The sequence below is a fragment of the Eretmochelys imbricata genome, chromosome 2, assembly GCF_965152235.1.
Source record: "Eretmochelys imbricata isolate rEreImb1 chromosome 2, rEreImb1.hap1, whole genome shotgun sequence".
NCBI classification, from domain to species: domain Eukaryota; kingdom Metazoa; phylum Chordata; order Testudines; family Cheloniidae; genus Eretmochelys; species Eretmochelys imbricata.
In genome coordinates, this window is record NC_135573.1 from 42,881,918 (window position 1) to 42,907,922 (window position 26,005).

At 40.2% G+C, this 26,005-nt stretch overlaps 1 protein-coding gene across 4 annotated transcripts in view; it reads right to left on the minus strand.

Moving 5' to 3' along the window:
• INTS8 (integrator complex subunit 8) overlaps positions 1-26,005 on the minus strand; it is an 80,131-nt gene that overhangs the window by 36,833 nt on the left and 17,293 nt on the right. For all 4 annotated transcript variants that reach the window (XM_077809990.1, XM_077809989.1, XM_077809988.1 and 1 more), the window contains exons 5-12: positions 25,557-25,608; positions 23,985-24,167; positions 21,514-21,621; positions 18,793-18,948; positions 16,155-16,255; positions 15,300-15,441; positions 9,488-9,558; positions 4,887-5,062 (exon numbers count right to left, since the gene is read on the minus strand). In XM_077809990.1, coding sequence (XP_077666116.1) covers positions 4,887-5,062; positions 9,488-9,558; positions 15,300-15,441; positions 16,155-16,255; positions 18,793-18,948; positions 21,514-21,621; positions 23,985-24,167; positions 25,557-25,608 — 989 coding nt within the window. The remainder of the gene's footprint in view (positions 1-4,886; positions 5,063-9,487; positions 9,559-15,299; positions 15,442-16,154; positions 16,256-18,792; positions 18,949-21,513; positions 21,622-23,984; positions 24,168-25,556; positions 25,609-26,005) is intronic.

The following is a 26,005-nucleotide window of genomic DNA, read 5'->3' on the forward strand; positions in this document are numbered from 1 at the left end:
AAAGATCTTACCTCCCAGGCTGCTCTACAACTCTAGTTCCACACCCCCTCTTTTGTGTATGCGTGAGGGGGAGCGGGGAAAAGAGAGGAAACGCAAGAGAGGCTTCCACAGCATGGCAAGTTTCTGCTATATAGGTAAACTCGGAAGGATTTGATTTTTATTGGTAAATATCGATTTCACCACATACACAAACTGACAAAAATATTTATATCGATAATAGAAATGTACAGGTACACAAAGAAAAATGCTGCTTGAGAATTTATCTGTTTAAGTACATTTACTTTGTATATCGACATGTGATGTTGACAGCTTGCATTTTAATGGTTAAGCTTTAATTTTCTGAATATCAATGTCTACTGTCATTAAATATTGTCTGCCCCCCCACTACAATTTTCTGTTGCAGAAAATTGAGATAGATAACGGAAAAAAAAAAAAACTTAAAAAACAAACACTGCTCTCTGTCAAAATTACAAAAAAATCTAAATCTAAATCTGAAAAGTCTATAAATAAGTCAACCTGTCACAGTGCCAAAGCGAGGACAAAGAAGAGAAAGATGGGGGATATGCGACAGGGGGCCTGGACCTGTCTGAGACTCCACCACAGTCCAGTCACTCTTAGCAGTCAAGCATGGGTGAGCCGTATGCAGGGGAAGGAATCCCAGGTAAGTATGCGATTGTTTTTTCCCCCACTACAATGATGTACTGATGGTGCCCCAACTTAACATGATACAGCTATTGACTTTTCATTAATTTACTCATATTAGAAGAGGCAGCAGTACAACAGAGAGACAGAGCTGTCATTTGCTTTTCATTCCCCTGTAGAGTTAGGCAAGGGGGGGACGGGGACATCTGGAGCAGTTTATGTACACAAGGATGTTCCTTGAATCCTTCTGAGAGTTCTCAAATGAAACTTTCATGGAGGTACTCTGCAACCCTCTCCCAAAGGATTCTAGGTATGACAGCCTTACTTCTTCTCTCTGTCAGTCAGCAACAACTTCAGCAGGCACCACTGTAGTACACAGGCTAGCAGTATACAGGCCTCGGCAGCTTCGGGGTGCCAGCAGAAGCTGTGCTTTCTGTGCCTGTGTTACCCTCAGGAGTGAGATATTAGCTACAATCACCACAGTCTGTGGAAAATGGCCTGAGAATGCAGTGCAACTGCCCTATACTCAGTTTCATGCAATGAAGCAATTCCCTCAGCCCCTGGGAGACCATATTCACCATGAATGGTGCTGTACAGAAGCACTCCGAAGCAGAAATGTCAATAAGCATGTCTTGTTTAAAACTTCAGGGGAGTAAGGGAAGGGACTGCTCAATTTTCACTTTCACTTTTCATTGTGACTATATTGACAATGGCACCTCTGTGTTTTATCTGCAGCTGCTGCTATTGCAGCTTTGAGGGGTTCCTACTCCACACCCATAGAATGCTTGAGAGAGATAAGGCTGAGAAAGAAAAGTACTCGGAATGACAGATTCAATGATATCCTGCAAGCCAGTGCTGCATCAGATTGTGAGCAAGGGGCCTGGAGGGTGAACACTGCAGATAGCCTGGAGAAGGAAAGAGTAGACACGAGAAAGGCCCAGGAGTCCCAGAAGGAAAAGGAGAGTCGGATACATCAGGACATAACAGGGCTTCTCCGACAGCAAACAGACGCTGCAGACTCTTGTGGACCTACAGGTTCAGCAATCATGGGCTCATCTCTGGACTTACAGGTTCAACCATCACAGGCTCACCTCCTTTTGCAGTGCATGGAGAACTCCATTACAGTACCTCCTGACACCCCCCTTCACCATGATATCAGGGGCCACATCTCTAACCCTACCACTTGACCCTGAGCACCATTAAGGACAATCACAACTTCACATACACTGACCTGTGGAACTCCTTGTCTGAGGAGGCTGGGACTATAACAGGGTTTAAAAGAGAACGGGTAAATTCATGGAGGTTAAGCCCATTAATGGCTATTAGCCAGGATGGGTAAGGAATGGTGTTCCTAGCCTCTGTTTGTCAGAGGGTGGAGATGAATGGCAGGAGAGAGATCACTTGATCATTACCTGTTAGGTTCACTCCCTCTGGGGCACCTGGCATTGGCCACTGCCGGTAGACAGAATACTGGGCTGGATGGACCTTTGGTCTGACCCAGTATGGCCATTCTTATGTTCTTATGACCTGTGAAAGCCATGATTGAGGTGTAGGTAAAATAGTCATGAGTGTTCTTTCCCTTTGTTAATTTCTGCTCCATTAATTTAAGTTTTTAATGTATTTGCTTTTAAATTGCACAGATTTCTTCTTGGACTGGTTTTATTAGTGAATAAAACTCTAGGATTTGGAAAATAATTCATATTTGTTAGTTCACAACATACACTGCAGAGTGCCTAAAAGTTCTGAAAGCATCTACTTGTTACTGTATAGTGTGACACAACTCAGTGTCCATGACAAACAGTGTAATCATCATAAATGTAAAATAAGCACAGCAAAATTAATAAGTGCATCGACAGTGTTATATTCACAGATGTACACCATGCATCACACAACTCCTAACAGGCACCAAAATAGCAGGACCAGGTAAAACAAAGTCCACCATAATGCATTACTGTGGCTCACTGTTAGAGTACTCTTTCCAGGCCTCTCTTAGCCATATAGCTTTGCAATAAACTCTTCCAGTAGCCTTTGTCTCTGGCTGCTCAAACTCAGCAAACAGCTACTCCACCCCCACTGTCCAACACAGTGGAAAATTCTCCCCTTTTGCTTCACAAATATTACACAGGACACAACAGGCAGCTATAACCATTTGGATCAGAATTGAAAAAAAAATCCCATCTTGTGATTAAACCATGCCAGCATCCCTTCAATCTATCAAAAGTGCATTACACGGTTATTCTGCACCTGCGGGGCTGGTAGTTGAAGCTTTCCTTGCTGCTTCTGAGGTGACTGATATAAGGCTTCATGAGCAAGAGGGGCAAAGGATAGGTTGGATTCCCCAGGATCACTACTGGCATTTACCACTGGTGATATTTAATGGCTGGTCAGGAAAGAAAGTGCTTGCTTTCAACTTTCTGAACATTCCTATGTTCTTAAAGTTAAAAGAGACATGCACCTTCCCTGACCAGCCAACACTGGTGTCGGTGAAGCATCCCCAGTGATCCACCAATGCTTGCATAATCACAGAAAAATAGCTGTTTCTGTTGAGTTAATCTGCTGTAAGGTGGTCTGGTGCCAAAATAGGGATACGCATATTGTCTATTGTTCCAATACAGTTTGGGAACCCTACTGCTGCAAATCCATCCACTATACCCTTCAAGTTGCCGAGAGTCACAGTTCTGCATAGCAGGAGACGATTAAATGGCCTTGCACACTTGCATGATGATAGCGCCTGCAGAGGATTTTCCAGCTCCCATATGATTTCCCACTGACCACTAGCAATCCAGCAATGGAAGTTTCCACAGTGCAATTGCCACTCACTTCTCCACTGTCACTGCACCTCTCATTTTAGTGGCCCTGCGTTGGAGGGCTGGGGCAAGCTTGGCACACAGATACAGAAATGTGGCCTTGCAAACCTGAAAGTTCTGTAGCCACTGCTTGTCATCCCAAATCTGCATTACAATGAGATCCAACCAGTCATGCTCATTTCTCAAGCCCAGAACCAGCCCAGAGCTGCTCTATAAACGTCACCAACAACCTTGCATTTGTTCTCATTATGTCCCACAGCAGTAGCTCTGCAAATACTGAGGATTGTGCATCCTGTGCTTGCAACACTTAGGACAATAGAGCAGAGCTGTGCAGGCTCCATGCTTCTACCAGAGATGGCAGACAGTGAGGATGCCTGTAAGGATTTGTGGGATTTTTAAAAAAGATGTGAAAGTTATGGGATACAGGTGACATTATGGGATGGAGAGAGTTGCATGTTGGGAATTTGATCCCTTGCTCACAGTCACCCGTGTGACTCATTTCTGCCCTAATATGCATTGCCAAAACTTTCCAAAAGATAGCACCATTGGATGATGGTGGGTTTCACACTGGGACACTTATTCATAGTGTACTGCACTATGCCTTAACACAAGCACTGCTGGTAAGTGCAGTAGCACTTACGCAAAAAGCCAAATATGCACATACACAAAATGATATACTAACTGTGGTGGCTTTATGCTGACATAACTTGCATTGACCAAAGTTTATAGCATAGACATGGACACAGACTTATCTTCCCTTGGTAGTTAAGAAGGGCCAAACCCAATAACTAAATATAGAACAGAATGCTGCAAAAACTGAAATAATCTTGTATTTGAATCTGAGACTTAATTAGGCAAAAATGAGATTAAACTGATATATTAAGAGAAAGCTCTCCAAGTATCTAGCTACTATCTTTAAAGTTACTTAAATATTATGTAAAAACAAGCACTAATTTAAAATTTACCTTAGTTTTTCAGTCAAGGATGATGAGAAGGTCTAAAACAAAATCTAAAAGTTTAAGTTACATAGGCTTTGTCTGCACCAGAATGAGTTTGCTGGTATAGCTATACCAGTAAACCCTCTTAACCCAGATGTAGCTTATATTGACATAAGAGTGCTTTGGCCAGTATACCTTATACCAATTCCCCAAATGAAATAAGCTATACCGGCAAAAGGAATTCTTTGCTGGTGCAATTGCATCTACAGTAGGGCTTTGCAGGAATAGGGTGTGAATAAAAAACAAAAACAAAAACAAAACACACCCTTAACTGACATAGCTATCCCAGTAAAAGTGTAGACCCAAACAGTCATTGACTAAAGATAGGAATAATAGTGTCTGAAGTTTTTCTTTTTAAACATGCATCAGAATATTACTATCACTTTGGCCATAAAAAGAAATACTTCAAAGCATTTAGAAAACTTGCTGGGAAACAGACCTGGAATATCATAAAACGAAGTCACAGGTTTAGTGCACAGATTGATTCGAGGTGATCTTTTCCTCATTTGATCAATAAGCAGCTTCCGTTCATCATCTTTCAGTAAGGTTATGAACAGCTCATGAGAGGAAATCATGAAGACAAGTTGAAGATCTTCCAAACTCAAACACATATTCCTGAGTAAGTTAAAAGTTAGTCATTAGCTGGAAGATTACTTTGAAGTAAAATAAAAGTTTTTATTGCTTACATGTGACATTTCAAATAACTTTCTGTGCTTAATAATAATGCTATTATTTCCAGCTACAGATAAAAGATTTCATTCATTCCCTTTTGTGATTCGTTTGTTTATTTAAAGGCTTTTTTTGGTCAGAGCAATATCCAGCCATAGCACAGATGTTAATAAACCTATTTCCACAATGTCCTGTAAGGAAGGTATTTTACTGATGGGGAACTGAGACACAAAGTAACAGACTGTCCAAGGTCACAAAGCTTGTGGCCATGATGAATTACAAGAAAAATAACTGGATTGTTTTCACTTATTTAAATTATAAGTTTCTTTTTTAAAAATAAACTTGTTTAAAATGAAATCTGAATTTAATACAAAATATGCTAAGGCCTAAACTTATTGACCTCTTAAAACATCTAAATAAAAAATAACTATGCTTTTGGTGGAATTATGATAATCAATGGGACATCATAATAGCAGGGTACAAAATACGTAAGAACGACAGTAGGGTTGTGCTGGTGGGGGAGTGGAACTATACGTGAAAGAAAACAGTCAAATATTGTAAAAATCTTGAATGAATCAAACGGTAACACAGAATCTCTATGGATAGAAATTCCATGCTTGAATAATAAGAGTACAGCAGTAGGAATATATTACTGACCTCCTGCCCAGGATGGTGGTGAGGATTATGAAATCCTCAGGGAGATCGGGGCTATAGAAATAGAAAAAAAAATATAGGGGCATTTCAACTATCCCCATATGGACTGGGTACTTGCCACCACAGGATGCAGAGATAATTTCTAGACACCATTAATGACTACTTCTTGGAGCAGCAAGTCCTAAAACCCACAAGGGGAAAGGCAATTTTTTATTTAGTCCTAAGTGGCTTATAGGATGTGGTCCAAGAGGTGACTATAGCAACCATAATGTAATCAAATTTAACATCCTTCTGGGAGCCAGGAGGGGGAATACCAAATAAGCCCACCACAATAACATTTAACTTCAAAAAGGGGAACACCACAAAAATGAGGAAGCTAGTTAAAAAAAGAGTAGTTAAAAGGAACAGTCACAAGAGTGAAATGCCTGCAAGCGGCATGGAAGCTTTTTAAAAACATCGTAACAGAGGCTCAAGTTAAATGTACACTCCACACAAAAACAACCCTCTCCCCCCACCAAAAAACGGTAAGAGAAAACAAAAAATGCCACCATAGCTGAACACCACAGTAAAACAATAAATGAGGAAGTTAGAGGCAAAAAGGCATCTTTTAAAAACTGGAAATCAAATCCCATATTTCAAATGTTTGCTCCTGTGGTAACACCCACAAGGTATTTAGCCTGCACATCTTAAAGGGATTATTCAAGTTAAATGGCTCATCGAGGAACACAACTCACAATGGACCATGGGAGACGTTTATCTACACTTAATGGACTTCCCTGTGATGGCCTCCGCTATGACAAAGCAAAATCATGCATGGACAAGTGACTTGCCCATGCGACTCCAAATATCATCTTGTTACCTGTAATTTTCCACAGTGAGATCAATCTGCTTCCCTTCACTTAGCAGAAACTATAAAAAGCCCTGAGAACATCTCCATTTTGCCTCTTTCCTGCTCAAACCTCTGGACTATGAACTTACACTAATGGGAGCATTCTAACCAAGGGACTGAGGACCTTCCAATGATTTAGAAGAAACCAGAGACTTAATCCAGCAGTTTATTCCATCACTGCTACAAGCCTGATCCAAGAACTTTGCAATTACTGCATATATTTGATTCCTTTAACCATTTTTATAAATAAACATTTAGATATTAGATACTAAAGGATTGGCAACAGTGTGATTATTGGGTAAGATCTGAGTTATATATTGACCTGGGTATGTAGCTTGTCCGTTGGGATCACAAGAACCCTTTTGTTTGATGAAATTCGTTTTGAATAACCACTCATCATTAAGTCTAGTGTCTGGGTGTTGAATCTAGGAATGGAATACCTAAGGAGTCTGAATTTCTGACTTCTTGTTAGCCGGCGTGGTGAGACAGAAATTTACTTTTGTTGCTGGTTTGGTACATCTCATGAAGGATAACCACCAGTTTTGGGATGTGTCAGCCCTTTTTCCCTAGCAGTTTGTCCTGAATTTGGTATTCTCAGTTGGGAGGCACAGTGACACAGGGGTCACCCAGTGAACTTAATAGGCTGTAGGTTTAAAACACACAAAAGGAAGTACTTCTTCATACAACACAGGCAACCTGTGGAGGACAAAAGTATAACTGGGTTAAAAAAAGAATTAGATGAGGTCATGGAGAATAGGTCCATCAAAGGCTATTAGCCAAGATGGTCAGGGATGCAACCCCATGTTGTGTGTGTTCCTAAGCCTCTGACTGCAAGATTATGGGACTGGACAACAGGCTATGGATTACTTAAAAATTGCCCTATTCTGTACACTGGCCCTTAAGCATCTGGCATTGGCCACTGTCAGAAGACAGGATGCTGGGCTAGACGGACCATGGGTCTGACCCAGTATGCTTATTCTTTTGTTCTCATTAAAGAGCCTCTATCAAAAACCTAAAGGCTGCTTTTTTATAAAAAAAAAAAAAAAGCCGAACACCTAACTTTGGAGGTCGAGCTCTATAAATATGGCACAGCAGGTCATGTACTCTATTACGGGATTGTTTTGCTTAATAAAAATAAATTTTATATGCTGTTTACTTAAATTCTAGTTACCATCCTAATGTGGCTTGACACAAATCGTGAGCAAAGAGTTAATTAGTAAATAAGCAATAAATCAGTCACCATTTTCTTACACAGTAAATGTATAGTTCATATTAATAATCTGAAAATATTAAGCAACGTATTTGCTTCAATAAATGTACAGAGTTACAGCGTACCCTCCTAGGTAGCAAACCAAATCCAGTGTAAAGGCGGTTTAGTTTTAAATCAGCGTGTTTTAATGGTTGTATCAACCAATGAGAATGCAGCTTTCCTTAGAAGATTACTGCAGTACTACTGGAAAAGTTGATTCAAATCAGTTATTTAAATTGAGGCTTTCTACTTGGTGATTCAGGTCATAATTTCAATTTCTGATTTAAATTACTTTGGTTTAAATCAATCCACCCTTTTTGTGGGAGAACCAGGAATGGAATCCAGAATTCCTAATCAGGTGCATTTTTTGTAAGGCCTTGTCTATATTACAAATGCTTTGTCAGTATAGCTATGCTGGTAGCGTCCCCAAGGAATGTCTACGCGGGGATTAAAAAAAACCCTGTGGCCAGCCCGGGTCAGCTGACACTAGCTCAAGGGGCTTGAGCTCCAGAGTTGAAAAATTGCTGTGTAGATGTTTGGGCTTGGACTGGAACCTGAATGTCTACACAGCAATTTTTAGCTCCGCAGCCCAAGCCCTGTGAGTCTGAGTCAGCTGACCCTGGGCCAGCCGTGGTCATGCCACAGGTCTTTGATCCCCGTGTAGACATACCCTTAATGTAGATTCAGCTTATGTGATGAAAGGAGTTTTTCCTGTCAGGTTAATAACGCCACTAATGTTGACAGAAGCACTCTTATATTGGTGTAGCTGCATCTACACTGTGCTTTTTTGCCGGCATAGCAATGTTGGCTAGAGGCTTATTTTTTCCACAAAAATTTAAATGCAACACATTTGTGTGTGAAGAGTTCAATCTCCTTTCTGAGCTAAGTGAAGGCCAAGATTATAAGAGGGTTCAAAAAAGAACTAGATAAATTCATGGAGGATAGGTCCATCAATGGCTATTAGCCAGGACGGGCAGGGATTGTGTCCCTAGCCTCTTTGCCAGAAGCTGGGAATGGGTGACGGGATGAATCACTTGATGATTACCTGTTCTGTTCATTCCCTCTGAAGCATCTGGCACTGGCCACTGTTGGAAAATAATATACTGGGCTAGATGAACCTTTGGTCTGACCCAATATGGTTGTTCTTATGTAAGAATTGATTGTGATGTATGGAGTGTTGCATGAGTATTTCTGATTAATTATAAACAGGATTTTGAAAATGTAACCCTTGGAGTGAGGCAGCAGTTGAGCACTTTCACAATGATCCAAGAGATAGTTCCCACTCTAGCAATGGGACAAGAGTGTGCTGTGGATGGCATCACGCTCAGGCCCAGGGGAGGCGGCATCATGCATTTCTCTAAAGTGACCAACCCCTATGCCTTATTCAAAAACAATCATCCATGAGTTCTAGATGAACCCACATCCAAGTATCCTTCACCAGAAAGCATGGGACACAGGGCAAAAAGAAAAATGTTGCCCTCTTTGTCTAATTTTTTACCTGCAAGTTCATGAAACATTAACATACCAAGATAGTATCTATGCATTGCACAGTGCAAGCAGTCTCACATCAGGTACTTACTTGAGAAAAGCTGCCATTTTTCTTTTCAAAGATTCTGAAGCATGTTCTAAGTTTATTGACCTTGAACAAACCTAGAAAATTTAAGAGTTAAATCATTAAGCATCACTAGGAATTCTGAATTTTCATTGGTTATATACAGTGTTAAGAGTTATTTCCACAATTTTCTGTTCATTCTCTGGTAGCAATGAACATCATGTAAATTTTCTCTCCCAGTGGAGGGAGGCAAGCCATCTAATATAGCCCATCCTCCAAATACTGTTGCTGTTACAGTGGGATCAGAAAGCCAATCATTAACCCTGTATATAAAAGAGGTTAACTTGGGAGCATGTAATGAATCACATGGCGATCTCTAATACCCAATTCCCTTCCTGAGCCTAAAGCTGGTGTCTGTAAGAGCCAAATATGAAAATTACATCATCTATGCTGCTAAAATCACTGCAAAAGCAACAATCTAGCAAACTACAAAAGCAACCGCTATGTAACAATCAAGTCCACTTAACTGAATTAATGATAAAAGTGAAATATTTAGGTGAGTCAGTTCTATAGGTACAAAACCCCTGTGTACCTACCAATATTAACAGAAACTTAAGTAACTTTTCATGCTTAATTTAATTATCAGCAATTTAATCATTTTATTATATCAGTTTGAAAAAGATAAAGCTTATTTGTCAAAAATGGATTAATTTCCATTGTCAACTGGAAATAGAGACTGCTGCTGGATCAATGGGGGCTGGTGCACAGTGCATTTTTATCTGGTTTTTGCTAGAGGTTTGAGATAAGTAGTTACTACTCATTGCACAGGAAGTGGCTTACATTAGCAGACAAATAGAGACCTGGGAATCAGCAGCAGAGTGATAAAGAGAAACGAAAGAGCATGAATTCAACTCAGGCACAGCTCACTACCTTCCAAAGGCTGCAATAGGTGTCATCCACAATTAAAGGCCACATTTGCAATAGCTCAGGGAAGCTTCATTGGAAGAGTTGACTAATCTCTGTGAGGAACTCTTGAGAGGAGAGAGATTTTAAATGCTTTTGTTCAGCAGATCTGTTTTTCTAAACTTTATGCTGCTCTTACACACAGTCCAAAATTTTTAAAGAAAATGATCAGAGCAACTGAAGTGAGTGGTTTCAGAGTGGTAGCCGTGTTAGTCTGTATCAGCAGAAAGAACGAGGACGACTAACAAATTTATTTGAGCATAAACTTTTGTGAGCTAAAGCCCACTTCATCAGATGCATGCAGTGGAAAATACAGTAAGAAGATATACATACATACATACATACACACACACAGACCCTCCCCCACCATGAAAAAATGGGGGTTGCCATACCAACTCTTAACAGACCAAACGATTAAGGTGGGCTATTAGCAGGAGAAAAAAAACGTTTGTAGTGATAATCAGGATGGCCCATTTCAAACAGTTGACAAGAAGGTGTGAGTAACGGTAGGGGGGAAATTAGCATGGGGAAAATAGTTTTTAGTTAGTGTAATGACTCATCCACTTCCAGTCTTTATTCAAGTCTAATTTAATGGTGTCCAGTTTGCAGATTAATTCCAGTTCTGCTGTTTCTCGTTGGAGTCTGTTTTTGAAGTTTTTTTTGTTGAATAATTGCGACTTTTAGGTCTGTAATTGAGTGTCCAGGGTGGCTGACGTGTTCTCCAACTGGTTTTTGAAGGTTATAATTCTTGACGTTTGATTTGTGTCCATTTATTCTTTTGCATAGAGATTGTTCAGTTTGGCCAATGTACATGTCAGAGGGGCACTGCTGGCACATGATGGCATCTATCACATTGGTAGATGTGCAGGTGAACGAGCCTCTGATAGTGTGGCTGATGTGATTAGGCCTTATGATGGTGCCTCTTGAATAGATTTGTGGACAGTTAGCAACAGGTTTTGTTGCAAGGATAGGTTCCTGGGTTAGTGGTTCTGTTGTTTGGTTGCTGGTAAGTATTTGCTTCAGGTTGGGGGGCTGTCTGTAAGCAAGGACTGGCCTGTCTCCCAAGATCTGAGAGATTGAGGGATTGTTCTTCAGGATAGGTTGTAGATCCTTGATGATGCACTGGAGAGGTTTTAGTTGGGGGCTGAAGGTGATGGCTAGTGGATTCTGTTAATTTCTTTGTTGGGCCTGTCCTGTAGTAGGTAACTTCTGGGTACTCTTTTGGCTCTGTCAATCTGTTTCTTCACTTCAGCAGGTGGGTACTGTAGTTGTAAGAATGCTTGATAGAGATCTTGTAGGTGTTTGTCTTTGTCTCAGGGGTTGGAGCAAATGCGGTTGTATCTTAAAGCTTGGCTTTAGACAATGGATCGTGTGGTGTGGTCTGGATGAAAGCTGGAGGCACGTAGGTAAATATAGCAGTCAGTAGGTTTCTGGTATAGGGTGGTGTTTATGTGACCGTCACTTATTAGCACCGTAGTGTCCAGGAAGTGGATCTCTTGTGTGGACTGGTCCAGGCTGAGGTTGATGGTGGGATGGAAATTGTTGAAATCATGGTGGAATTCCTCAAGGGCTTCTTTTCCATGGGTCCAATGTCACCAATGTAGTGCAAGTAGAGTAGGGGTGTTAGGGGACAAGAGCTGAGGAAGCGTTGTTCTAAGTCAGCCATAAAAATGTTGGCATACTGTGGGGCCATGCAGGTACTCATAGCAGAGCCGCTGACTTGAAGGTGTACATTGTCCCCAAATGTGAAATAGTTATGGGTGAGGACAAAGTCAAAGTTCAGCCACCAGGTTTGCCGTGACATTATCGGGGATACTGTCCTGACAGCTTGTAGTTCATCTTTGTGTGGAATGTTGGTGTAGAGGGCTTCTACATCCATGGTGGCCAGGATGGTGTTTTCAGGAAGATCACCGATGGATTGTAGTTTCCTCAGGAAGTCAGTGGTGTCTCAAAGATAGCTAGGAGCGCTGGTAGCATAGGGCCTGAGGAGAGTCTACATAGCCAGACAATCCTGCTGTCACGGTCCAATGCCTGAGATGATGGGGCGTCCAGGATTTCCAGGTTTATGGATCTTGGGTAGCAGAGGGAATACCCCTGGTCAGAGTTCTAGGGGGTGTGTCTGTGTAGATTTGTTCTTGTGCTTTTTCAGGGAGTTTCTTGAGCAGATGATGTAGTTTCTTTTGGTAACCCTCAGTGGGATCAGATGGTAATGGCCTGTAGAATGTGGTGTTAGAGAGCTGCCTAGCATTTGGTATGGCAACCCCCATTTTTTCACGTTATCTGTATATCTGTCTATCTTCCTACTGTATTTTCCACTGCATGCATCTGATGAAGTGGTCTTTAGCCCACAAAAGCTTATGCTCAAATAAATTGGTTAGTCTCTAAGGTGCCACAAGTCCTCCTCGTTCTTTCTGCTGAAGTGAGTGGCTATCACATGTGAGATTTCCATATGTGTTTTCAAATATGAGTGCTCCTTACAGGACTGTCGAATTAAAGTAAGCTGGAAATCCATCATTTATACAGTTTTTCTTTAAAGGGCACCTTTCTTTTATGTTCTTGCATTTTATTACACTGCCAGTATTGCTTATGATGTTATTGACTGTTGCCCAGGAAACCTAGAACCACCTCAAAAAGCAGTTTTGCGAGTTTCATATGTTTTGTTTGTAAAACGCTACGCTATTACTGATTTGGGAGCATGAGCAGTTTTAATTTTAGCTTAACCCAAAATATCATCTTAAAAAGTTAAACTGTAAAGTTTTAACTACCTGTAAAAAATACAGGGTTATACCCTGAATATCCCAAGTGTAAAGGTAGGAGGGGCATTTAATGTAAGTGATTATAACAAAACCCTTCAAAATTTGTGGACTGCCAACTCATTCTCCATGAAATACTCCAGCATGCATTATACTGGACATAGCACAAAGTACCACGTGTCAAAACCAACAGGAAGGAAACCAACAAAACCACTAGAAGAAAGTAGATATGGGGCTGAGGTAAGTGAGTTTTAAAAAATGGTTTTAGGGTAAACAACAACAAGCCTAAAGCTACTTAACAAGGGAATGAAAACCCATTTCCTTAACTCGCTTCAAATATAATTAAACTCCGTCCTTCAGAAGGATTCCATGCTGGCTGTGCAACCACTGGCATAGTTTTTGCTGAGACAGCAAACAGAGTGAGAGACAGTTGGCTGCCACTTCAACAGTCCTTAAAAATAGCTAAGCTTTTGTATTGAAATTGGAGGTCTTCCTTTTCAATTGGCACATAACAAACAATCAGTACCTGTACTGATAGGAACTTGCAAGTCACCTCTGTAAGATGTTCTGTGGCATCCAATTCTTGATTCCCCCAGAAATCATGTTCCCACTTTAAGCAGACTCTGGCTTCCAGAAAGGGTATGGTGGAATGAAGATCCCTCCCTTGACCCTACCCAGCTCATTGGAGGGAAGAGTCTCAACCTTCCCTTTTTCCCTCCAGTAACCCACGATGTTGTATAGTGGAAGGGCTGCTCTTCAATATTTCTCCTCTACATTATGAGGGGGTCTCCAGCTTCTGTTCTTCCAACTGTTTCTACTAGGCCATGTTGGGAAGTTCAGAGGACTCCCCCTTCCCCGCAGTTGCATTATTCTTTCCAACCTGTAGAGAAGACCTGGAGTGAAGCCTCTAATTCTTGTTGCTGGGTGTGTCCTAGGGACACACTCCACGGTTCGCTGCAAAGGTCTGAGGAACGAGAGACTTCCTACTAGATCAGGGGTGGGCAACTTTTTCACTCAAGGGCCACATCTGGGTATGGAAACTGCATGGCGGGCCATGAATGCTCACAAAATTTGGGGTTGGGGCATGGAAGGGTGCTCCCGGCTGGGACCGAGGGGTTTAGATGGTGGGAGAGGAAACAGGGCTGGGACATGGGAGGGGACAAGGGTGCAGGCTCCGGGTGATGCTTAACTCAAGCAGCTTCCAGAAGCAGCAGCACGTCCCTCCTCTGGCTCTTACGCGGAGGCATGGCCATGAGGCTCTGATGCTGCCCTGTCTGCAGGCATTACCCCTGCAGCTCCTATTGGCCGCAGTTCCCAGCGAATGGGAGCTGTGGGGGCAGCACTTGGGGCGGGGGAGGACTGCAGAGCCCCCAGGCTGCCCCTGTGCGTGGGAGCTGGAGGGGGGACATGACGTTGCTTCCAGAAGCCACGTGGAGTGGGGCAAGTCCCTGACCCCGCTCCCTGACAGGAGTTTGAGGGCCAGATTAAAACGTCTGGAGGGCCAGATGCGGCCCCCAGGCTGTAGTTTGCCCATGCCTGTCCTAGATGCTCCCCTCTCTGGCTCCTGGAGTGGCACTAGGGGATCGGGAAGAAACCTTTTAAACCTTCTTGATCACTTCTCTGCTTCCCACTTTGGCTCCACTGAAGGACTGTGAGGAGAAAAAACAAAAACACTTCCCTGTCTTCTTCCCTCCCCAGCTCAGTGAAGGAGTCTTGGAGGACATCAAATTCCTTCCCCTGAATGCTCTTCTACTCCCCTCTCTGGCTCCTCTCGGATCTATACATTTTCCAGGACAATTCTTCATAATTTAGAAATTAAGATAAATATTTTTTGTTTAAGGATAAACAGGGCAATGTCTAATTAAACTTGGAAACTTTGGCAGCTTCACTGCCACAGAGTTTGGAGAAATGGGTACCTCTGTTCCTGAATCAAAGAAGTGAGTCAACTATCAACACAGAAGTGGGACTGTCTATATACTGAACCATCTGAAATGTACAAAGTAAGCTCAAAATTAGAGAAAAACATTTTCACCTTTAATCTTTCAGTTTTACAAATTTTACGGTGTTAGAAATTAGATTTTTCAGTTAACAGTGTCCTTTCAGTCTCAAGACTCACATCTTACCTCAAGAAGAAAGTCTATTTTCTCTTTGTTCGGTTTAAGAAATAGTTGGTTAAACTGAATACCAATTGCTCGACCCTGCATTACATCACATACAGTGTTGCATGTACAGATTCTGAAACAGATTTCATCTAGAGCATCATTCCTGCATGAATACAAAAAACGCAGTAAGATTACAGACCTTCTTTGACAGCCACGCAAAGGGTATCTAAACAGAACAACAGATAACCACCAGCATTTTAAGCACCATGTTGTCTAACATTGCTCTGAGCATGTCCATAAGATAGGGTTTAAAAATGATTATCTGTATTACAGCAGTGCCTCGGGGTCTCAGTCCTGGATCAGGGCGCCTCCCAGCATTCTTAAGAATGCTCATGTCTGCTTCAGAGCCATGGGCTTCAAATGGTTTGCCTGAACAGCTATGACTAGAGTAGCAGGTTTTGGGAAAGCTCTTAAAGGGCATTAAAGCTTACAGTTAAGTGAAAAAGATTTCATAGACATTTTCGTATCCATGTTACCCTTCTTTATAAGAAGTTCTGTCATTGCGCGACACTAGTGAAATACATGCCTGAGGAATTGTATCTATGCAGAATGTTCAGTTTCTCTCATCACAAGACTGACCTTCCTCCAATTAACTACTCGTGTCTGAATTCTTCAGACAGTTTCTGTGGAAAGCATTAACAATAGAAAATTGTTTTTTTAGTTTCAAAGATTCATCATTCAAGTTGACAGCAAGATCTCTGGGGGGAAAGAATGACTTTTTGTTCTGTGTTTGTACACCTAGCACAGTGGGGTCCTGGTTCATGACTGGTGCTCCTAGGCACTACTGTTATACAGCTGCTAATGCTAACTACTCACCCCTGCTGCGCTTTCTGGAATAGTTCTCTCAGCACAGACTGTCTGAACTGAACAGGTAAACTGAGAGTTCGATTATCTTCGAGAAAAATCTTCACTAACTCCTAGAACATAAACAGATAAATATTGTATCAATTTCAAATGGTATTTCTCTAACTACACATTAATAGACAAGGCTATCAAATGTAACTGATCAAACTAAGTTGTCCCCACCACCCAACCTGCAACTAAATGAGACCTTGAAAACCCTTTACAAACTGTTCATTAAACCTTCCACCTCCTTTATGGAGGTAGGTTTTATACCCTTTTTACAGATCAGGAAACCAAAGCAGAGATTAAATTACTTTCCTAAAGTCACTCAGTGAGTCACTAGAAAAGTTGGAAAGAGAAATAAGTTTTGACTGCAACATCCTTCTAATTCAGTGGTAGGCAACCTGCTACCCGTCAGAGCAAGCCGCTGGAAGGCCACCAGACCATTTGTTTACATTTGCACGGCCACCCACAGCTCCCAGTGGCCGGGAATGGTGAACCTCAGCTACTGGGAGCTGCAGGTGGCTGTGCAAATGTAAACAAACAGTTTGGTGACCTTGCCCTGATGGGCCGCAGGTTGCCCACCACTGCTCTAATTCCTAGGTAACAATGCCTCCATGGCATACTATAGTCACCCTGAGAAGAGGAAGTTACTCACCTTGTGCAGTAACAACGGTTCTTCAAGATGTGCCCCCCTGTGGGTGCTCCACAGTAGGTGTGCTTGCATCCCTGAGCTGCTGATCTGAGAACTTTGGAGTAGTGTCTGTTAGGTCTGCACATGCACTCTCTAGCCTCATGCCCCGTCATGAGGCTAGTCAGCGCACAGTAACCCCCTCAGTTCCTTCTCTACCGCAGTCATTGACAAGAACTCTGAAGTAGAGGGGAGGAGGGCTGTCTTTGCTACTAACTAGCCCTCCTGAATAATGGCCTTTAATTGGTCATGATGTGACGCTGGCAGCTGTTCAATAAAATCATTCAGTTTTCAATAATTTATATAATCATATTTCACCATGAGGGCTTGGCAGTTGGCAATACAGAACTGAAGCGTGGTTGAGGCGTACACCTTTCTTTTGAAAAGGTCCAGGCGTGTGCAGTCCCTATCACAGGGAGTGGACCCCAGCTGGTGTTGATGGCCGTGGGAGGTCACGATACCCACTACGATAGAGTTGGGTAGAGGGTGGGAGAAGAAGAAGTCAGATTCCTTAGCTGGGACATAGCATTTTTGTCCTCCCACTTGCAGGCAGGCACTACTGATACTGGAGTTTGCCAGATGGTTCTTGCCGGGTACAAGATGGCCTTGTTAATAGGAAGGGCTATATTTGAGGAAGAGGATGAATGGAGAATGTCAAGCAGATGGTGAGTGTCCTTGACTTCCTCTAGAGGTATTTGGAGAGAGTGTCTGCAACTCTTTGCCAAATCCTGGAAGAGACGAAAGTCGTCAGCAAGAGATGGTGGGGAAAGCATGACAGCTTTGTCTGGGGAGGAGGATAATATGGTCCTCGGGGTTCCTCCATAATGTCTTCTGGAGGCACCGAAGCTCTGGATGCTGAGGCCAAGGGGGTGTGCCTCAAGGGTTCACGGGTGAGGCTCGAAGCTCAAGAGGCATGCTGGCAATATGGCACCCAAGGTCCCAATGTGGCCACTAAGGTGGTGGTGACAGAGCCCAGCAGTGGTGCCCATGGGCGACCGTACCAGGATGATGATGGTGGGGTGATCTGAGGGTATACTGAGTACCATATGGAGCCTGGGAGGAATACTGACACACCACCTCCTTTGATCACTGTTTGAACTCTCGCTCTCATGGCAGCGGAGATGATTCCTGTGCTAGGTAGAGGTTAGGTGTGGAGATTCCAGTACTGAGAAGCAGGGACCCCGGTATGTCTGATACACAGAGGTACCTATCTTGGGGCTCACTATGGGTGCTTCTCACTCTCTTCTTTGATGACTTGTGAGAAGGGTCAGCAATTTGCTTCTTTGACTCAAGAGCCTTTAGACAGAGGAATTTGGGGATGACTCATGTCTGCCAAGTGACTTGTGGCGTGGGTATTGAGAGGGTCTCAGAGTCACCTGCATGAAGATAATCTTGTCAGAGCTCTCTACCCTTATGTGACTGTGGCCTAAGTTGCTGGTAGAAACCACACTTCTGCTGATGTGGCCTTCCCTCAGGCAGCAAACACACTGGGAGTGCTTGTCTGCAACCAGGATTGTTTCCTTGCATGTGAGGCACTTCTTGAAGTCCGGCGAACCGGGAATACCTCATTGGGGGAAGGGTCCCCAAAGAGGAAGAAAAAAGCAGGGGGGGAAAAAAAAAAAAGAGTAAAGAAAAACCAAAACTATACTAACTAACTACAGACATGCAAATAGAAAGTAACGATCTAGCCAGGGCAGTTGCGAAGGAACTGAGGTGGGTTAGCCTGCGTGCGTGGCAGGGCATGGGGAGAGACAGCACATGGGTGATCCTAATGGACACTGCTACCAAAGTTCTCTGATCAGCAGCACAGGGACGCAAGCACACCTACAGACGAGCACTGTGGATACTACTTGAAGAAGAAATCTTAGATATGAACTCACTCAAGTCAAAAGACTCCAAATTGTTTTTTCAGTACTTTACCTGATAGTTGCCACATCTCATACAGCAATGGATTTGACTATAAGGAGTTGACTGTTGTGATGTACTATTGGAAGATGATGTAAGAACTCCACAAGCTTGACAGTACCCAGCTAACCTCTTCTCATCTATGGTGCAATGAAGTGATGATGAACCAATCTGTAAAATAAGAACACATCAAATTTTAGCTACCTAGATTCTATGAATAATTATGGTCTTAATTCTGATCAATGTTGAGCATTCACAACTTCTATTTTAAGGAATTATCAATATTAAATAAAAGCAAAACATTTTTTAAAAAAGATCAGTTAATTTTTTTTTCTATTCACATGTGCTCTTTCCATTTGATTTTTCACTGACTAAGTAGACAGAAATGCCACTTTCATTATGATTTCATATTTGGATTCACAGTGAGGCAGGAAAATGTTTTTAAATTGTGGAAACATTTTTATCATCTTAGATTTTATTAAAGGTTGTTTTAGTAATACTGAAAGTTTGGTCCAAGTTGATCACTGATATGATACACTTGCACATTCAGCTACTGACCATTTATTTCCCCCTTTTGCCTCCTCCCTCCAAGACCTTAGAAGAACTACAAAACTAAATGCAAATAAATAAACCCACATCCTAAAATTAATAGATATTAAGTTTTTAATCTAAAAAAATCAGAAGCAGGAAATAAAGTGTTCTGGATTTCTACAGCAATGTTAACAGCCACATTGCACATGTATCTCCTATTCCTGTTTATTGTTCTAAAATATGTAGTTTAATATATTACTGTTAGAATACCATAGAACACAGAATGTGCTGTACAGCCAAGGCATTACTACTGTGGAAATCTAAACTTCTGAATTTTCTAAATGATTTTAAAACTAGTATAACTTTAGCACTGTATTAACACAACTTCTACATTTAACCAACATGAGCTTTCCCTTTTTTAATAAGCTTCCTCTAACTGAATGAATCAAACAAAGAAGAGAAGGTGGCCGATAGAGACAAAGCTTCTGTTTAAAAACAGCCACATTGACGGAGTTTGTATCTTTAAAAAAGATTGAAATTCTACTACTATCTGGAGTGCAACTGTAGTTTTTAAGTTGTTTTAAAGAGACAGAGGAGAAAAAATGAGTTGATAAACAAAATAGAAGTTCTAGTCTCAAATCCTAAAAGATATCTGAAGAAAAAAAAATTGTGGGTGGGTTTTTTAGGGGGTTGTTATTTTAAGTTTGTGGTTTTTGCATGAGAACAGTTTTAGCTAATTCTGGACTGAAATGCAATGATTTAGTTGTGGGAGACAACTTCTCACAATGGTATAAACCACAAGTTTTTCTCTCAACTGCTAGAAATTCTATAACCTCTATCAACTTAAAGCAGGCTCATCTGTAGATAAGAACGTTTTCCTCTTGTAAAAAGGCACATTTGCCAACCAGATTTCTGGTAATAAAGAAAGATGAAATGATATCAACATATACAAGGTATGGTAAAATATGCTGAGAAAGGTTATCCAGCTCAGCTCCTAAGACAATTTGTGGTCTTCTTCCACGATTCCTCCATCTCAATTCTATTTTAGTGAACAATCCAAACAAAACGAGATGGAAATTTTTCCTAACAATTGCCTGCCACCTTCTCAACTACAGTAGGAAATATGCAGAACCAAAATCTTTCCTCAGAATATTTGCTGCTGTAGTGAGAAAGTCCACAGGGAAACATTCTTGGCAGACACTATTAAGAAGCGTGGAAGTATGGGATTCTTCCCAGTAAAGTTCTTGTTTTTAAAGAATGGTTTTATAATACACACAAATTTACAATGGGAAATTATTCGTCTTGAGCAGAGAAGTCTTCAGCAAGCACTCCCAACCCAGAGAAACAGCTATAGAATTGCTGCTCACTGCAAAGTTATTTCAATCTACAGATCAATAGTTTTCCACTATAAGCTCAATGTCCAGTGAATATATACCAGAGAGATGACAACCGCTCTCTTAAAAAAAAAAAAAAAAAAAAAAAAACCACGCTTCAACAAGTGGAGAAATTTGTAGAAAGCTAAGTGAGTTGTCTGTCAGATCTGCAATTACACCTAAAAGAAACCATACCTGTCAAACTCTTTTCTTTGGCGCACACATACATGTTCATTTTGAAGAGGTACCATCTAAAAGAAGTGTTCTTGTTTGATTTTTGAGCAAAACATGCCATAACCTTTCTATGGCTATCTTTATACATACAAGAACATCACACTGTAACTGGAAAGTTGTCCAATCCTATATTTCATCCACTGACCAGATCATCAACATTTGGAATAGTTATCTCAAAATCCTCTATAAGCACACAAATTTGCAGGCCATAGGCTAGTCAGTTACATTCAAAACTGCATATCTGTACAGGGGACTACTGCCTGCAAGAGTATGAAGGGAAAGGCATTTACAACATGTCCATTACTACAGCATTTGAGTGTGTAAGAACTAAAGGGGCTTACATACTATAAAACTGGTTTTATCCAAAAGGGATTTGAGACACCAGTGACCAGTGGAAGATCACTCACTTAACTTCAGGGATACATGCCTCTGAAATTGCTGAAGCTTGAGTTTAAGCACTCTGTTGGTGGAGTTTTTAGGTAGTTCTTGGAAAAAAAAAAAAAAAAAAATCTTTTAAGCTATGTTTAGTATGCTGGCTTTCAAGGAGATTCGGTTTCTAGACCTCTAATGTTTGAACATAATGTATGATCAAGCTTACCTTTGAAATCAATTCCTTTGTTCTAAAAAACTTCTCCTTGGCATTTTCATAAACAGATGCATTTGTGGAGCCCTGCTGGAAGTAGACTGCACCCAAATCATAACAGACCTGCAACAATCATTATTTAATATCAAACAGTAAGTTAATTTAAAAATTAATAAAAACATTTTAGGTAAGTGTTTCAGGTTGACATTTATATACAGTGGACCCTCGCTATAGCGCGGATTAGCATATAGCACGGTCGCAGCGACGGATCCCAAATTTAAATATTTAAATTGGGATCCATGGTAATGCAGTCCCCGCGTTAACGCGCATGGATCCCGAACCCCACGTTCTAGCGAGGGTCCAGTGTACATACTTTAAACTACTCCCACTTCTCCTTCTATTTAACTTTTTGATATGTTGTATAAGTTTTCCCATGGCCTTCATTTGTTTTCTGTCTTTTTATACTGCAAGCTCATCAGAGCAGGAAATGTAGCTTATTATGTGTTTATACAGACTGCATTTCTGTAGAAAACAATATGATTCTAGTTAGGGCTGTCAAGCGATTAATTTTTTTAATCGTGATTAATTGTGCTGTTCAAAAAATATTTAAATGGTGTTCTATTGTTTATGTTTTCTACATTTTCAAATATATTGATTTCAATTACAACACAGAATACAAAGTGTACAGTGCTCACTTTATATTTATTTTTAATTATAAATATTTGCACTGTAAAAAACAAAAGAAATAGTATTTCAATTCACCTAATACAAGTACTATAGTGCAATCTCTGTATCATGGAAGTTGAATTTACAAATGTAGAATTATGTGAAAAACCTGCATTCAAAAACAAAACAAAGTCACTCAGTCTTACTTCTTGTTCAGCTAATTGCTCAGACAAACAAGTTTATTTACATGTGCAGGAGATAATGTTGCCCGCTTCTTGTTTACAACGTCACCTGAAAGTGAGACCAGGCACTGTTGTAGCCAGTGTCGCAAGCTATTTACGTGCCAGATGTGCTAAAGATTCCTATGTCCCTTCATGCTTCAACCACCATTCCAGAGGACATGCATCCATGCTGATGACTGGTTCTGATCAATAATGATCCAAAGCAGTGTGGACCAACGTCTGTTCATTTTCATCATCTGAGTCAGATGCCACCAGCAGAAGGCTGATTTTCTTTTTTGGTGGTTCAGGTTTTGTAGGTTCCGCATCGGAGTATTGCTCTTTTAAGACTTCTGAAAGCATGCTCCTCCACACCTCGTCTCTCTCAGATTTTGGAAGGCACTTCAGATTCTTAAACCGTGGGTCGAGTGCTGTAGCTATTTTTAGAAAGCCATCATTGGTACGTTCTTTGCGTTTTGTTAAATCTGCTGTGAAAGCGTTCTTAAAATGAACAACGTATGTTGAGTCATCATCTGAGACTCCTATAACATGAAATATATGGCAGAATGCGGGTACAACAGAGCAGGAGATATACAGTTCTCCCCCAAGGAGTTCAGTCACAAATTTAATTAATGCATTTTTTTTAAATTAGCATCATCAGTATGTCCTCTGGAATGGTGGCTGAAGTGTGAAGGGGCATACGAATGTTTAGCTTATCTGGAACGTAAATATCTTGCAATACCGGCTATAAAAGCGCTATGTGAACGCCTGTTCTCACTTTATTGCAAATAAAAAGAGGGCAGCATTATCTCCCATAATTGTAAACAAACTTCTTTGTCTGAACGATTGGCTGAACAAGAAAGTAGGACTGAGTGGACTTGTAGGCTCTAAAGTTTTACATTGTTTTGTTTTTGAGTGCAGCTATGTAACAAAAAAAAAAAATCTACAATGTAAATTGCACTTTCACCATAAAGAGACTGCACTGCCATATTTGTATGTAGTGAATTGAAATACTACTTCTTTTGTTTGTTGTTTTTACAGCGCAAATATTTGTAATCAAAAATAAATACAAAATTAGCACTGTACACTTGGTATTCTGTGGTGTAACTGAAACCAATATATTTGAAAATGCAGAAAAACATCCACAAATATTTAATAAATTTCAATTGGTATTCTATTGTTTAACAGTGCAATTAAAACTGCAACTAATCGCAATTAACTATTTAAATAGCAATTAAATTTTTTTGAGTTAATTGCGTGAGTTAACTGCAATTATGTGACAGCCCTAATTCTATTATAACTTTCCATGTCAACATCAAGGCTCACGTCCTCTCTTTCTCTTTACTCTGAAGAAAAAAAAAGGGGGTGGGGTTGTGAGGAAAAGCATGAACAGCAGTAGGTCTACAATGCTGAAACAGCTTTAATGTATTTTAAAAAAACGAAGCAACAAATAATCTTATTTGGATTAATTGAGGGACAAAGTTCAAATCATAGAATGTTTTAGTTTAGACTGTAACAACACTTCAGTGACTTTGTCTAGAGGAAAAAAAAAAAAAAAGGAATATAAGTACTAAACTAAAAGCTTGCAACTTTTTAACGTACCTGGCATTGCATTTCCTCAGTACTGATTTTCAGTCCAGCTGTGGAACTCTCTGTTTCTCCATTCACCATACCAGGCTCGATGGCTAATAAATCCAGAGTTCTTATAGTGTGGACATAAAGATCTTTGTTTAATTTAAGTGCTGCTTCTAGCACCAGGATGGAATCAGCAGCCTGCTCTTTCAGCTAAAATAATTTAAGTGCATTTTAAAAATCAAGTTATTCTCTTACTGTTGAGTTTATATTCACATTTTATAAAAACAAAAAACCACATTCCTTACCTGTGTTACAAATATCCTATTATTAAAATTTCAATTGTAAAAGTCTAACGTAGCATCTGATCCCACATTTCTTGTGCATTCAAAATTCCCACAAAGTCAATGAGAGTTTTTGGCACTCATTGAATGCAGGGTTGGAGCCCTACTTGTCACCATCTATTCCATTTAATTTTTTATATTTTGTTCCATTTCTACAGTAGAAAAACTTGACAATTTCTTTTTGTCAGCTTTACTTCCTTATTTTAGTCAGTTTCCAGTGCATTAGCAAGTTACAATGGTTGGGTTGTAGACACCTCATCTGAATGTTTCACTTATTAAAAATAAACAGTTTCCATTTGAATTTTTTAAAAAAAGAAAGAAAAAGTAAGATAGCCTTTTGGGGACCTAAATTCTGAGATATTTTGTTTTTACAAATCTCAATTTTTGGCAAATTTTCACATAGGATCTTTGAGAATAAGGTTTCCTGAAAAATTAAAAATTGGTGAGACTTATCAGAAGGCTTGAATAGGACAGGAGAATTATTTTAATTTCCTATTCAAAATGATTTACATTTTCAGCACTGGATACATAATTATCTCAGTAAATAAAAATTGTACAGTTTGTCTAAGAGATACTACAGAAATTGGCTATCTGAAAAAAAAAAAAGTCATGAAAAATAGTGGAAACAAACCACAGAATAAATTAGTTCAACATAGTAATGCAATGTTTTCATTTTCTTTTAAAAACGTTTTCATAACAATAAATTCAACTATGTCAACTATCACAAATTTGGAGAGTATTCTTCCTATCTTTCTACTCCCCACAAAAAGTAGAACACATTATGCATCACTGGACTTATAGTTGAGAGCTAGATATATGAAGAATGTGAGTGATGAATTCTAAAAAAGAACCCAGAACTTAAAGTAGGTACATATATCTATTTTCCTTTTTGCTGCCATTCAATTTCAAAGCATAAGCATTCTGTCACGTAATTATCACTGTCATATGACTATACCCCCACCTATGTCTACTCAATTTGTGAGAACACACACACACACACAAAAAAAAAGACTGCCATAAAGAACGTTTTCACTACACAAAGCAAATTTTTTTACATTATCCAGAGATAAACAGAAAAACCCAAATATACAAATAAGTGAAAAAGTTTATTAACCAACATGATATCCTGTAAAAGACTGAAGTTAAAATACTACGGATGCAATATATATATATTACACTGCACCTCTAGTAGTTAAACCCTTTGGTACACTCACATGTATGTCTGAAACCTACACAAAAATAAAGGGAAAACACTCACCACTTTTAAAATATTTTCTGTAAGTTCCTTTTCCTGTTGTATCTGATTCATTCTGAAGAAAACAAAAAAAAGATTTTTAGGTGGCAAGTCACAATCCTAATTACAGGACAAACCAACAACTATGTTAATTAGAATTGTAGCCCAATCCCTTAAATACCTACAGTACTTTTGGGCTTCACAGTTAATAAATATGCTTTTGCAGGAACTGATGAATTGCTGTTTTAAAACTTTTGGGTATTTTAACTGATCTCTCCATAGAGAATCTTCCCATTAAATGATCAGTTTAGTCTCAGAGACAGACATAGGAGGTTTTTTAAAAAAAAAAAAATCTAATGAGGATTTTTCTTAATAAACGGCAAAGTATGCTATGCCTCTAAAGTTAAAATCTGTCCTCTGTTTTACAGAAATACATAACTGCTTTTCATAAACAGACTTCCTGACTACAAAGC